Raw genomic sequence first — 14,974 nt, 5'->3', positions numbered from 1 at the left:
TTTAATATTTTTTACAGGTGAGCAAGGGCTTCAGGATCAAGGTGTGATTGGTGAGTATGTAATCTATGTTGTATGTACTGTCTGTACTGTATATGTGTGTATGTGGGGGGTTTTTTGTTTTTTTTTTACATTCAACACATTAGCCGGATGATGGGACTACTGCTGTCCCATTATTGGCTAATGTGTCAATCACTGTCACTGTAGTAGGCATAGCCAGATGGGACTAGTAGTCCCATCGGACGATCACTGCACTCGCGCACTCACACACATCAACCCCCCAAAGACCCCCCCGCACAGCCCGCAGACCCCCGGACAGTGCCGCACAGCCCCGCAGACCCCTGGACAGCGCCACACAGCCCACTGACCCCCTGCACAGACCCCCAGACAGCACCTCACAGCCACGCAGACCCCTGGACAGCCCCACAGAAGCCCCAGCAGACCCCCGGACAGCCCACAGACCCCGCCCGCACACACTATACACGCATACAGTCTCCACCCACACACTTCCTCCTCCCAATTTGCAGCGTTTCCCCCGCAGTTAAACCGCAGATCTTTTTTACATCTGCGGGTTTGCTGCAGATGTGCCTGACTCAATGCAAGTCAATGGGTGCAGAAACGCTGCAGATCCGCAAAAAGAATCGACAAGCTGCGGAAAATACACCGCTGCGTTTCCGCACTTTTTTTCCTGCAGCATGTGCACAGCGGATTTGGTTTTCCATAGGTTAACATGGTACTGTACACCGCATGGAAAACTGCTGCAGATCCGCAACGTGTGCACATAGCCGAAGTTGACTCATTCTGCAGCCAGCAATAGATCGGGCAACACCGAGGCTTTGGGAGATAAAAGGTGCAAAAACTTTAATGAAATTTAATTGTCAAAATTATTTTTAGCCCCAATTACATGCATTTAAGTTATTAAAAAAAATTGTCCCCAAAGGTGGACAACCCCTTTAAATTAAATTTCACTGTAGTGGCTGTATATGGAGGTCATTTTGCAAAAGGGGTTACAGACTTGGACTGCCCGCTGTGTTTATATAGGCAGCGGCTTTAGAATGAGCAATAGATACTGAGGAGCTCTGTAGGGAATACGGGGGTCGCCTGTGATTTCTGGTGGTCCTATTTCTGTGCAGAAGACGTCCACTATTTTCTTTATGTTGTAGGTATTGCTCTGGGCTCACAGAAATGCAGATCACATCGTCCCTCTCTACTGCTTTGATCCAAGACACTATTTGGGAACACATTACTACAATTTCCCCAAGACCGGACCCCATCGCTTGAAGTTTCTGTTAGAAAGTGTGCAGGACTTGAGAAACACACTCCAGAAGAAAGGAAGGTAAGACTGATTGTAGGACTGTAGTAAAAAGGAAGGGAAACGTATGTTCACACATGGCTGATGCAAAATACTGACCAAATACTGAATGGTGTCACCATGGTCTAAGGCTGATTGTAGGACTTTAGTTTTATTTGGGAACATACAATTTAGACCACCACTCTCATCATCCTTGGTATCTTTACAGCAATTTGCTACTCAGAAGAGGTCAACCTGAAAATGTCATTGAAGATCTGATCAAGCAGATTGGTGCGGTGTCCGCCGTGGCTCTACAAGAAGAGGTATGTTCAGTCTGTGACCGCCGTCTCATACAGTAATTTACTGTCGTGTGATTGGAGGCCCGACACCTGGCTACTCTATGTTCGGCTATTAGTAGGGCCCTCATGAGAATCTACTTCTCATCTATAGGATCCTCCCTGTCTCACAACCCTAAACAGTTATTCAACACCTTCAACTCTCTCCTCTGTCCCCCACCACCTCCTCCCTCCCCACTCATCTCAGCTGAAGACTTTGCCTCATTTTTCAAGCAGAAGATTGAGAACTTCAGAGACAGTTTTAGTCGACAATCCCCAGAGTCCTTCCTCCCAAATGCCCAGCCCTCCACCTCCAAAACCAACTTCTCTACCATTACAGAAGATCAACTCTCCAGTCTACTCTCAAGATCGCATCTCACCACCTGTGCACTTGACCCAATCTCTTCCCACTTCATCCCAAACCTCGCCACAATCTTCATCCCAACCCTAACCCATCTCTTCAACCTATCACTAACAACTGGTGTTTTCCCCTCAAGCTTTAAGCACACCTATCCTCAAGAAGCCCTCTCTTCACCCATCCTCTGCATCTAGCTATCGCCCCATATCACTTCTCCCCTATGCCTCAAAACTACTGGAACAACACGTCCATCTTGAACTGTCGTCCCATCTCTCTTCCTGCTCCCTCTTCGACCGCTTACAATCTGGCTTCCGGTCACACCATTCCACTGAAACAGCTCTAACTAAGGTCACCAATGACCTACTAACCACCAAGAGCAAGCGACACTACTCTGTCCTCCTCCTCCTGGACCTGTCCTCTGCCTTTGACACAGTGGACCATTCCCTATTACTACAAACCCTCTCATCTCTTGGTATCATAGACTTGGCCCTATCCTGGATCTCATCATACCTAACAGACCGGACATTCAGCGTCTCCCACTCACACACCATCTCCTCACCTCGCCCCCTATCTGTCAGAGTCCCGCAAGGTTCAGTCCTAGGGCCCCTGCTCTTCTCCATTTACACCTTTGGCCTGGGACAGCTCATAGAATCTCATGGCTTTCAGTATCACCTCTATGCTGATGACACACAGATCTACATCTCTGGACCAGATATCACCGCCCTACTAACCAGAATCCCTCAATGTCTATCCGCTATTTCATCCTTCTTCTCCGCTAGATTTCTAAAACTTAACATGGACAAAACAAAATACATAATCTTTCCCCCATCTTTTGCGCCCCCCAACGAACCTATCCATTACAGTAAACGGCTGCCCACTCTCCCCAGTCCCACAAGCTCGCTGCCTTGGGGTAATCCTTGACACTGATCTCTCCTTCAAACCACATATCCAAGCCCTTACCACTTCTTGCCGTATTCAACTCAAAAATATTTCACGGATCCGTACATTCCTTAACCAAGAATCTGCAAAAACCCTAGTCCATGCCCTCATCATCTCCTGCCTCGACTACTGCAACCTCTTGCTCTGTGGCCTCCCCTCGAACACTCTTGCGCCCCTCCAATCTATTCTAAACTCAGCTGCCTGACTAATCCACCTGTCCCCCCGCTATTCCCCGGCCTCTCCCCTCTGTCAATCCCTTCACTGGCTCCCCATTGCCCAGAGACTCCAGTACAAAACCCTAACCATGACATACAAAGCCATCCACAACCTGTCTCCTCCATACATCTGTGACCTCGTCTCCCGGTACTTTCCTGCACGCAACCTCCGATCCTCACAGGATCTCCTTCTCTATTCCCCTCTTATCTCCTCTTCCCACAATCGCATACAAGATTTCTCTCGCATATCACCCCTACTCTGGAACTCTCTACCACAACATATCAGACTCTCGCCTACCATCGAAACCTTCAAAAATAACCTGAAGACCCACCTCTTCCGACAAGCCTACAACCTGCAGTAACCACCGATCGACCAAACCGCTGCACGACTATCTCTACCCTCGCCTATTGTATCCTCACCCATCCCTTGTAGATTGTGAGCCCTCGTGGGCAGGGTCCTCACTCCTCCTGTGCCAGACATGACTTGTATTGTTAAAGATTATTGGGCTTGTTTTTATTATGTATACCTCTCCTCACATGTAAAGCGACATAGAATAAATGGCGCTATAATAATAATATGCTGGAAGCAGGGCTGTGGAGTTGGTAAGCCAAACCTCCGACTTCTCAGTTTCCATGACACCAACTCCGACTCTACCAAAATGGGCTTAGACTCCAACTCCGACTCCAAAGCCCTGACAGGACTGTGGAGTCGGTAAGCCAAACCTCCAACTCCGACTCCTCAATTTCCATGACTCTGACTCCACCAAAATGGGCTCTGATTCCAACTCCACGACTCCGACTTCACAGTCCTGGCTGGAAGCTTACAGAGTAGGAACACTACAGCTCTGTGCACTGTGTAGTGGCCTTTTCTTTGGGTTCTGTAGCTCCGCTCTCATTCACTTCAGTAAGAGCTGTGCTGCAGTACCTGAGATTGGCCACAGAGCTGTAGCGTTCCTTCTCCGTATTCTCTAGCCTTCCCTTGGCCTCCGGAGCGGCATCGTAGAGATGTTGGGTGTCGGACCCCCACCAAGCTGACATTCATCACCTATCCCAAGGCCTATGTCCTGGACAAGTCGTATCAATGACCTATAACAACTACTCTTTAGGCAACAAAGGAAGAGCTGGATGTCGAGAAATCCGTAAAACAAGTCTGCACACAGCACGGTGTCAGGTTTCATACAATCTGGGGGTCCACGTTGTATCATCGGGAAGATCTACCCTTCCGACACATCTCTAGGTAACGCTTTCAAAATGGCAGGTGTCATGAAAATGACCTTTTTGATGTAAACATTGGGCCCATGTCACATGTGGGGGCCCGCTCCGACCACGTTCTGTATCTACGGGCACCTAATGATTTCATGTTATCTTGTAGTTTACCGGATGTCTATACGCAGTTCAGGAAAGCTGTAGAGGCGCAAAGCAAAGTACGGCCAACATTACAGATGCCAGAGAAGGTGAAGTCTTTGCCACCAGACCTGGAGGACGGCTCTGTCCCGACGGTGGATGATTTTGGGCAGCAAGGTTGTAGCATTCTGCCGGATGGTCATTAATTCTTCCTGATCAAAGCATCTGTGATACAATTACCTAAGCGTGTAAAAAAGGTTAAATGTAATATCTGCCTTAGGGCCCGTGAATGACAGACTTTCTTGTATGAGTGCTATTCGAGTCAGATCAAAATCGGCAATGCAAACAAAAATCTGCGCTTGGATGACGCACCATTGTGATCTGATTTTCAGTGACTGACAGAACGGAGAATGTGGAGAAACGTTTTTTTTCTCTCTCCATAGACAAGAAAAACTGATGTCACTCTGATGAAACCCTGATTTTAATGATCGGTCTGTTTTTCACATATGTGGCTAAATCAGTCGTGTGAACCTACCCGCAGGCGCTGTAAACACTTTTATAATTGCTCAATTGTGCAAACTAAAATAATGAAAAAAACTTTATACTTCACCAACATCGGAGGAACGGTGATGGTTTGGGATGTGTGACCGCTGCAGCTGATCAGCGACTGCTGATTGGTGGGAGCTTTCCATTAGATTGTCCGATGAGCAGAGAAGATGGTTTACACTTGTGAAGACCCTGAAAGTAGTTTTTTTTTTAAACATCTGTGAATATTGTTAGGTCTTTATTATTTTTTGTTTGGGATGGTGTTATGGTTCTTTCTAACATTCCGGATTTATTTGTCATGGTCGCCAGAACCTCTGACAGATCCAAGGTCAGCTTTCCCCTGCAGCGGTGGTGAGAGTCAAGCTTTGCAGAGACTGCAGCATTACTTCTGGGATTCGGTAAGTAATGAAGGTGCTCTGTATTTCTTGGGACAACTACTGTTCTGCTCGTCAAACGTTCGGCACATTTTATCATTGGGGGTGGAGAGCTACCAACAATTGTAATAAAACTTGGGAATAAAAATTAAGCATTCTTTTTGTCTTGACCACATGGCAAGAAACGCGTACTACTAGCAACTACAGGTGTAAACTAGTAATCTGTATAATTTTTAATCCTTTGGCGCCATCTCTCATTTTCATCCGAAGGCACTAGGGGGCGCACTTGCTGAGATTTCTATATAGCAGGAGTCGCTCCAGAATTGGCGCTATCTCCAGACCAGCTAGTTAACACCTTACATGCTGTGGTCAGTTGCGACCGCGGCATCTCTTCTGTTAGACTTTAGGAGTAAGCTCCCTGTATTATCCCATTGGTCCCGTCCACTGTGTGATTCCAGGGTGTCCATAAATTGTAAAGTCATTCTAATGAAGGATCCCAGGTATGCCATCTTAGTACTCCTAGTGATCCGTGCTATAGGCGAGGCGAAAAAGGAGAACGCTGACCAGCCAGATTTCTGCAGTACAGAAGTATTGTAGGGTATTGTTTAAATGATTGCATGGTCCCTAGTGGGACTAACAAAATGTAAAAAAAAATTAAGAAATATAGTAAATAACCTAAAAATTAAAACCCACCCATTCCGCCAGAACTACGAGATCATGCCTCCTGACAGTGCCAGGGTGGGATATGGGAAGGTGCTGGCTGTGCCAGGTGTAGTGGGGGAGACGGGTATGCAGCGCGTTTTACTTTTCTCTTATCCTATTTACAGTGTTTGTATGTATTTCATATTTTATTGAAAGGTGGGGCACTATGATATTCCCATAAATTTGATCGCTTGTTTATAGTTCTAGTTCCACCTTAAGCTACATACATATATTATAAATCCAGTCTCGCGTCCCGTTGCCGAGAATCATCCCGACTTCTGATCTCTGGTGGTTTATTTCTGTGACTTTTTTTATTCTTCAGAATCTGGTGGCCTCTTATAAAGACTCTCGTAATGGCCTGATAGGAGTGGATTATTCTACAAAATTTGCTCCATGGTAAGTTTCAGTCCAGGAGTGAATGATGAAACACATAACATTAGTGTTAGGAGCCAGTGCATCGCTCCTGTAATTATTCCTGTGTTTCAGGCTGGCGCTGGGCTGTATCTCCCCCCGATATATATCTGAGCAGATCCGCAAATATGAGCAGGAACGAACTGCAAATCAGAGCACATACTGGTGAGAAGGATCCAGCAAGTTCTTTATTGAATTCTTTCTGAACTTTTATAGTCGTATTAATATGAGACATCCCAAATAAAAAGTGGGTGGCTGATGGCCCAAGACATTTTCCTACCCTTTTTAAAAAGCTCCTATCACAAATGTAATGTTAACTTTTTGTAAACGCTGCTGTTCTCTTGAATCTGGCATTATTTTCCTCTTGTTTCTGCGCCTCTCCATTCCTGAGAGATGCCCCCCTCTTCCCTGTATGTAAATCTAGTATTTTAACCAAGTGGGTGTGGCCAACAACCCTTCTATATCAGCATCTTTTTTAGGATCACACCCAGTTGGCTAAAAAGATGAGATTTATATGCAGGGAAGAGAGGTCCATATCTCTGGAACAGAAAGGCCCAGGAACAAAAAATGATCAATACCGGATTCAGGAGATCAGCTGCACTTTTTCCAGGTAAAGGTAACATATTAATAGCAATTGACAGGTCCTTTTTAGAGAGCAATGAAACTTATACAACGTTTTTAATTGTTTGAGTGTACTTGTAATGTCAGATTGGTGGGGGTCTGGGCCCTGAGGCCCCCACTGATCCCTCCTCACCAATCGAGAGGTGCACAACTCAGGCGAAAGGAGCGCACAGTTTCTTCCTGAGCGCGCACACAGAGCTAAGTACAGACTCAGTACTAGGCTTGTTTTCAGTCGGAACGTTCTAGGCATCTAGAACCTCTGTTACCACGGATCTAAAAAAATAATACATAAAAAAGTGTTTTTCTATGTGGCTTTGAAGGCCAAATTGGTGTACAAAGTGCACAACTCCGTAATCCATAAAATATTTGGCGGGACGCAACTGATCTACGGGTACACGGCCTTACTCCAAAATTTCATAACACAAATGGTTTCATTTCTGTTTTTAGGGTAATTTTTGAGCTTTTATGGAGAGATTACTTCCGTTTTGTGGCTCTGAAATATGGAAGAAGGATATTCTTCTTGAGAGGTACGTCGGACTGATAAATGCTCTGTTTGCAGTATTGAGAACAGTGTTTGAAGCTTATTTTTCCATTGATAAGTTGCAATCTTAATGATAACCCTTTTATCACCTATCTACATGATCATCGTCCCGACTTCCCGTCTGAATAGAGCAGTGGTTGTACATGTGCACTGCGGCTCCATTCATTGTAGGCCTGCTCAAGATGGCCGAAGCCTATGATTTCCATACTCTTTAAAGGGAAGGTGTCATCAGAAAAAAACACTTATTACCTGCAGATATGGAATAAATCTGAAGATTAATAATGCTACTAACCTGCCCGGTGTGGGGAGAAAATTAACTTTCTTTATCGCCTCTCATTGGGGGACACAGGAACCATGGGTGTATGCTGCTGCCACTAGGAGGCTGACACTATGCAAATAAAAAAGTTAGCTCCTCCTCTGCAGTGTACACCCCACCGACTGGCATTATACTCTTCAGTTTAGCTTAGTGTCAGTAGGAGGTGGACACGGGTCTTTCATTAGACCCTTATCTACGTCTATGTGCGTCGTTTCCTTTACAGGTTTCCCGGAGGGATACAGGGTGAACAGTCACACCTGTAGTCCCACAAGGCGGACTATGAGTACGGTGTGTACTGCCACCCCGTATCCTCATAGATCCCTCTCCAGGACCAAGAGCCTAGCACACAAGCGTGCTCAGAAGTCCGGTCCTGGCTCCGTCACCCACCCACTCGCCCACCAGAGCCTGTCGGTTGAGGAGACGAGGACGTCCATCAGCTCCCTGGACGTCTCAACCCTTTTTCAAGGTTAGTACGCGTGGAATTTTTAGGTGAGTATATTCTCCCTTCCCCTCCCATCCCAGACCTTTGATAGGGTTCTTGTTAGGGGCTCCCTGGCGACTCGCTTACCCGGTCATCGCCTGTCTTTCGGTGGCGCGGCTGGTATTTCCACATTTCTCCCCTTTTCTGCAGGGGCCTTCTGCTCTCCAGCGCGGGGCCCCCCTTTTAGGCCACCGCGCTCTTTTCCCTGTGGCCAGCATTTCTTCCACGACAGCTCTATGGCTGCCGTACGCTCCTTCCGCGGCGCATTACCGGCGCTGCGGTTTTTACTCTGGGCACATCCTTTGCGCGGCAGCCCTGCAGGCGGTCGCGCCGCTTCTCGCTGCGGCGCTTTGCTCTGGCGCCGCAGGAGGTGTTTATCTGCGGCGCCCTTCTGTGACCTGCAGGCTGTCACGCCGCTTCTCCCTGCGGCGCATTGCTCTGGCGCCGCGGGAGGGTGTTGTCTGCGGCGCCCTTCAGCGGCCCCAGCCTCCCTCACGCCGCATTGTTTCCGGCGCTCTATTTCGGCGCCGCGGCCTTTTTTTTTCTCGGCCGCCGGTCCCTAATTTAGGCCCCGGCTTCGGCCGGGGCCTACTTCCGGTTGTCGGCTTTCTCCATTTCCGCTTCTGCGGGCGGGCTTTTTCCCGCCCGACATACTGCGCCCTGCCCACCGGCGCCTCTACGTCTGGCTCCGCCCCCCTTCCTCGTGGGACTCTCAGCTGGTGTGCGCCGCTTCACACAGCAAGCAGCCCTCGCAGCACCTCACGCAGCGCGCCACGCTCCTTCGCCCGCATCTTCTGTGGGCTCAGCATCGCAAGAATACAGCAACAAGTGGGACATCTTCCAGGACCGGGTCCGTGAGTAGCTGCACTGCAGACTGACACCCTTCTCTGCCCCACTGTCCCCTAACCCACTGGCATCTTCAGGGATCTCTCAAAATGTCTTCTAAAGGGGGCCGCTCTCGCCCCCCTACCTCTTCATCTTCTGCCTTAGTCACGTACTTTGCATGTTCGTCCTGTAACAGCAAACTTCCCTCAGGTCAGTCCTCTCCGCTGTGTCAGTCCTGCAGCAACCCGATTGTTCCCACCGCCCAGGATCCCCCGACTGTTCCGCCCGAGAGTGATCCCCCCATCCCAGGCTGGGCCGCCTCTCTGTCACAATCGGTGGCCGATTTAACACGGGTATCTCAAACCTTGGTGTCCGCGCTGGATCGGTTACCCCTGCAGACCCCTGCCGTGGCCAGCGGGTCGCAGGAACCGCCACCCGAGACCTCCTTGCCAAGCTACAAAAGGTCCAGACAGGAACGTCGGTCTGAGTCCTCTTCGCGTTCCATCTCGCCGCCCGGCCCTCCCCCGCGGTTGGTGTCGCACCGTTCCTCCTCCCCTGAGTCAGGCGAGGCTTTATCTGATGCGCCCTCAGAGGAAATTTCGGAGCTGGATCCTAGCCAAATCGCCACCATGAGTGAGTCGGTCCAGAACCTCATTCGGGCTATAAACCAAACCTGTGGCATTAAGGATCCCTCTACGGAACCCGCAGATCTGGCGGTTTCGTTTAGACGGGCCAAACCACCTTCAAAATTTTTTGCTCCTCATCCTGAATTCGAGGAAATCCTGGCCAGAGAGAGAGAGAATCCGACCAGACGTTTTCAGAGGGGAAAACGCCTGGGGGTGTTATATCCTTTTTCACCAGATCTTACCGCCAATTGGACGGTCTCTCCCTCGGTGGATCCCCCTGTTTCCAGGCTGTCCACCAACACGGTGCTTCCACTGTCCGGCGGAGCGTCTCTGAAGGATTCTAACGACAGAGTTATAGAATCCTTCGCGAAATCTGCCTTTGAAGCGGCTTCAGCAGCGCTATGCCCAGCCTTTGCTTCCACTTGGGCTTCAAAATCCATCTCAAAATGGGCCAAGGATCTACGGCGAGGTATCCTGGACGGGGCTCCTCCCGCGCAATTAGCGGAACTTGCCAACCAGATTTCCCACGCGGGTGAATACCTGGTTTCCGCCTCCCTGGATGTCGCCTCTTGTGCGGCTCAGGCTTCCAGCAATGCCGTTGCCATCCGCCGGACCGTTTGGCTCAAGGCCTGGCAGGCGGACTTGTCCTCCAAAAAGTCCCTCACTAGTCTGCCCTTCCAGGGCTCTCGTCTCTTTGGTTCCCAGCTGGACCAGATCATTAAGGACGCCACTGGGGGCACAAGTTCCCTTCTCCCCCAGGCTAAACCTCGTCGCCCTCCCCCTAGACGGCAGTTTCGCTCGTTTCGGCCTTTTCGTCGCTTCGCTGCATCAAACTCCTTTTCCCAGCAGCAACAGAGGCCACAGGCACGTCAAGAGAAGAAGGCGGTGTCCTTCAGGCCCACTCCGTCCTGGCGTCCTCGCTATTCCCAGGGTAGATCGTCCAGGCCCAGGACTGGAAGATCCACTTCCGCATGACTCTCGGCAAGACTCCAGCCCAACTCCCAGGTTGGGGGGCCGTCTTCTCCGTTTCAGGGACGTCTGGATTTCCGCAGTAGAGGATGCATGGGTCAGGGAAGTTGTATCCTCGGGATACAAAATAGAGTTCGCCTCCCGACCCAGGGATCGTTTCTTCCAATCTCGTCCTCCAAAAGATCCCGCTTTGTTTCCGGGCTTCTTCGCAGCCATCGCTTCTCTGCTAAAATCCGGGGTAATTGTTCCCGTCCCAGAAAAGGAACGGTACACGGGTTTCTACTCGAACCTCTTTGTGGTACCGAAAAAAGACGGCAAGGTTCGTCCCATTCTGGACCTCAAATTGCTGAACAGGAGGGTTCGCCTGAGACACTTCAGGATGGAATCCCTTCGTTCAGTAATTGCTTCCATGGAGGCTCAGGAATTTCTATGCTCTATAGATATCCAGGACGCCTACCTACATGTTCCAATATTTCCCGGACATCACCGTTTCCTGCGCTTTGCAGTGCAACAAGATCATTTTCAGTTCGTCGCCCTGCCGTTCGGTCTCGCAACCGCGCCAAGGGTGTTCACGAAAATCATGGCGGCGCTGATGGCCATTTTGAGGGTCAGAGGCTTGGTCCTGTTTCCATACCTCGACGACATCCTCATCAAGGCTCCGTCCTTTGCTCAGGCCCACGAGAGCTTGTCCATTGTTCTCGACACCTTATCCCGTTTCGGATGGCTGGTCAACCGGAAGAAGTCCTGCCTTATTCCTTCTCAGCGCATCATCTTTCTGGGCATGCTCTTCGACACTCGTCAGTCCAGAGTCTTCCTTCCCAAAGACAAGAGATCCACCCTTTGTCGGGACATACTCTTGCTCCAGGGTCCTCGGCCTCCCTCCCTCCGATCGGCCATGAAGGTTCTGGGGAGGATGGTAGCTACCTTGGAAGCGATTCCCTTCGCCCAATTCCATTCTCGACCCCTTCAGCAAGCCATTCTGTCTCAGTGGGACAGGTCGGTCTTCTCCCTGGATCGGCCGATCAGACTCTCCTTTCGGGTCAAGCGGTCTCTCAACTGGTGGCTGACGTCTCCTCTCATCTCCCAGGGCAGGTCCTTCCTTCCGGTTCACTGGCAGGTGGTGACAACGGATGCCAGCCTGATCGGCTGGGGTGCGGTTTTTCGCCACCTGACGGTTCAGGGCCGTTGGTCGACGCAGGAGTCTGCGCTGCCGATCAACGTCCTCGAAATTCGGGCCATCTTTCTGTCCCTCCGCCATTGGGAAAGGATCCTCAGGGGCCTTCCAGTCCGGATCCAGACGGACAACGCCACGGCTGTGGCATATGTCAACCATCAGGGGGGGACTCGGAGCTCCTTGGCCCTTGCCGAGGTATCCAAGATCCTCCTTTGGGCAGAGGCAACGGTTCCGGTGATATCCGCGGTGCATATCCCCGGCGTAGAAAACTGGGCCGCCGACTTCCTCAGCCGCGAGGGTCTCGCGGCAGGGGAATGGTCCCTGCATCCGGAGGTCTTCCATCAGATTTGTCTTCGATGGGGAACTCCGGATGTGGATCTCACGGCGTCTCGAATCAACAGGAAGGTTCCGCAATTCGTCTCCAGGTCCCGCGATCCTCTCGCAGTGGGCGTCGATGCTCTGGCCATTCCTTGGTCACAGTTCGAGCTGCCCTACCTGTTCCCACCCCTTCCATTACTTCCCAAACTGTTGAAGAAGATCAAAGCGGAAGGGGTGACGGTCATCCTGATCGCCCCGGATTGGCCCAGGAGAGCTTGGTTCGCGGAGCTCGTCAACCTTCTCGCGGACGCTCCCTGGTGCCTTCCAGACAGGCCCGATCTGCTGTCCCAGGGTCCGATCTGCCACCCGAATTCTCGGTCGCTCAGTTTAACGGCGTGGCTGTTGAGACCGCAGTTCTAAGAGCGTCCGGCCTTTCGGACCGGGTGATTCACACCATGATTCAGGCTCGGAAGCCTTCGTCTTCCAGGATCTACTACCGCACCTGGAAGGCCTACTTCCGTTGGTGCGAGTCCAACCGCGTGCCGCCTATGGTTTTTTCTCTGCCTTCTCTTTTGGCCTTCCTTCAGGCAGGACTGGATTCGGGCCTGGCTCTTAGTTCCCTGAAGGGTCAGGTCTCTGCGCTTTCCATCCTCTTTCAGAAGACCTTGGCCTCTCGGCCACAGATTAAGACCTTCTTTCAGGGGGTAGCCCACGCCGTCCCGCCGTTCAGGGCCCCTGTGGAGGCTTGGGACCTAAACCTGGTACTGGACGTTTTGAAGGTTTCTCCCTTTGAACCTCTTAGGGAGATTCCTCTATCAGTTTTATCTTGGAAGGTGGCCTTTCTTGTGGCCATCACGTCCATTCGCCGCGTTTCCGAGCTGGCGGCACTGTCTTGCCGCCCTCCGTTTTTGGTCATTCACCAGGACAAGGTGGTCTTCCGACCTCCACCTTCTTTTCTTCCTAAGGTGGTTTCCACCTTCCACCTCAACGAGGACATCGTTCTACCTTCCTTTTGTCCAGCTCCGACTCATCCTCTGGAGCGATCGTTGAACAAGCTAGACCTAGTCAGGGCAGTGAGGATTTATCTGGATAGAACATCCTCTTTCCGGAAGACGGATTCTTTTTTCGTCATTCCTGATGGCACACGCAGAGGCCAGCCGGCTTCTAAAGCGACTATTGCTCGCTGGATCAGAACGGCAATTTTAGAGGCTTACCGGGTCAAGAACAGAGTGCCCCCTCCTGGGATTAAGGCTCACTCTACCCGGGCAGTCGGCGCCTCCTGGGCGGTGCACCACAGGGCTTCCGCCCTACAGCTTTGCAAAGCGGCAACTTGGTCTTCCATCCACACGTTCGCCAAATTTTACAAGGTCCATACCTACGCATCGGCGGACGCCAGCCTAGGCAGAAGGATCCTGCAGGCAGCAGTGGTGAGTCCTCTGACCTGATGGAAGTCTGTTTTCCCGCCCTTGGGACTGCTTTGGGACGTCCCATGGTTCCTGTGTCCCCCAATGAGAGGCGATAAAGAAAACAGGATTTTTGGTTGCTTACCGTAAAATCTGTTTCTTGAAGCCTCCATTGGGGGACACAGCACCCTCCCAATGTTTTCTGTTGTTATCTGTTCTATGACTGTTCTCACGTTACAGTTCTCAAGTTTGTGGTTATGGTTTTTCAACCTTGTTTCATTATCTCCTACTGCTTTCTCACTAACTGAAGAGTATAATGCCAGTCGGTGGGGTGTACACTGCAGAGGAGGAGCTAACTTTTTTATTTGCATAGTGTCAGCCTCCTAGTGGCAGCAGCATACACCCATGGTTCCTGTGTCCCCCAATGGAGGCTTCAAGAAACAGATTTTACGGTAAGCAACCAAAAATCCTGTTTTATTCCCCCGGCAGCAGCATTCGGATTTGAGTAATGGGGGGGTGCCGGCGCTGGTTCAGGCATCCCTCTGAGTATACAGAGTGGTGGGATTACTGGTTCTGGGGCCGGCTGTCTGTCAGTGCCGGAGATGCGGTTACAGACGATGTCCTGTATACTCAGACTGAAACCCGAATGCTGCCGGGGGGAATAAAATTCATTTTCTTCAAGAAGCGTTTGGCTAAGTACAACTGCTGGGCAGGGTAATAATGTTATAAATGTTATATAATATATATATATATATATATATATATATATATATATATAATGTAATAATGTTATTAACCTGCAGATGACAGATCCCCGTTACATTAAATGGCAGAAGCACCATCCAGGAGGGGAACTTCAGACCTTTGTTCTCCTGATTGGTGGTGCCCCAGTGGTCAGTCCCCCAACAATCACACCCCTATTGCCTATTCTGTGGATGGTGCTACGTTACAATTAACACCTTAAAAAGTTTCTTACTGTTTAGGTCTTGTTCACATACTATTTTAGTGTTTATAGAGCGAAGTAGCAAACTTTGTGAATTTCAAGCATTTTTTTTTTTGGTTCCTTTATTCTGGATTTTTTATTTAGCAGTCCCATAGAGAAACCTCTAAAAAAAAAAAACGACAAACCAAAACTCACGGTACTGGTATATGTTAACTACTCACGGTTTGATATCTGAATACCTTTAG

The 14,974-nt window shown here is 50.0% G+C and overlaps 1 protein-coding gene across 2 annotated transcripts in view; it reads left to right on the top strand.

Annotated features, from left to right (window-relative positions):
- Positions 1-14,974, top strand: part of LOC138641955 (cryptochrome DASH-like) — a 39,713-nt gene that overhangs the window by 4,343 nt on the left and 20,396 nt on the right. For both annotated transcript variants that reach the window (XM_069729794.1, XM_069729795.1), the window contains exons 2-9: positions 1,161-1,333; positions 1,518-1,611; positions 4,242-4,372; positions 4,508-4,656; positions 5,335-5,423; positions 6,424-6,497; positions 6,588-6,677; positions 7,581-7,660. In XM_069729794.1, coding sequence (XP_069585895.1) covers positions 1,161-1,333; positions 1,518-1,611; positions 4,242-4,372; positions 4,508-4,656; positions 5,335-5,423; positions 6,424-6,497; positions 6,588-6,677; positions 7,581-7,660 — 880 coding nt within the window. The remainder of the gene's footprint in view (positions 1-1,160; positions 1,334-1,517; positions 1,612-4,241; positions 4,373-4,507; positions 4,657-5,334; positions 5,424-6,423; positions 6,498-6,587; positions 6,678-7,580; positions 7,661-14,974) is intronic.

This window comes from Ranitomeya imitator, chromosome 6, assembly GCF_032444005.1.
Source record: "Ranitomeya imitator isolate aRanImi1 chromosome 6, aRanImi1.pri, whole genome shotgun sequence".
NCBI classification, from domain to species: domain Eukaryota; kingdom Metazoa; phylum Chordata; class Amphibia; order Anura; family Dendrobatidae; genus Ranitomeya; species Ranitomeya imitator.
This window is presented reverse-complemented; position numbering and strand designations above follow the sequence as displayed.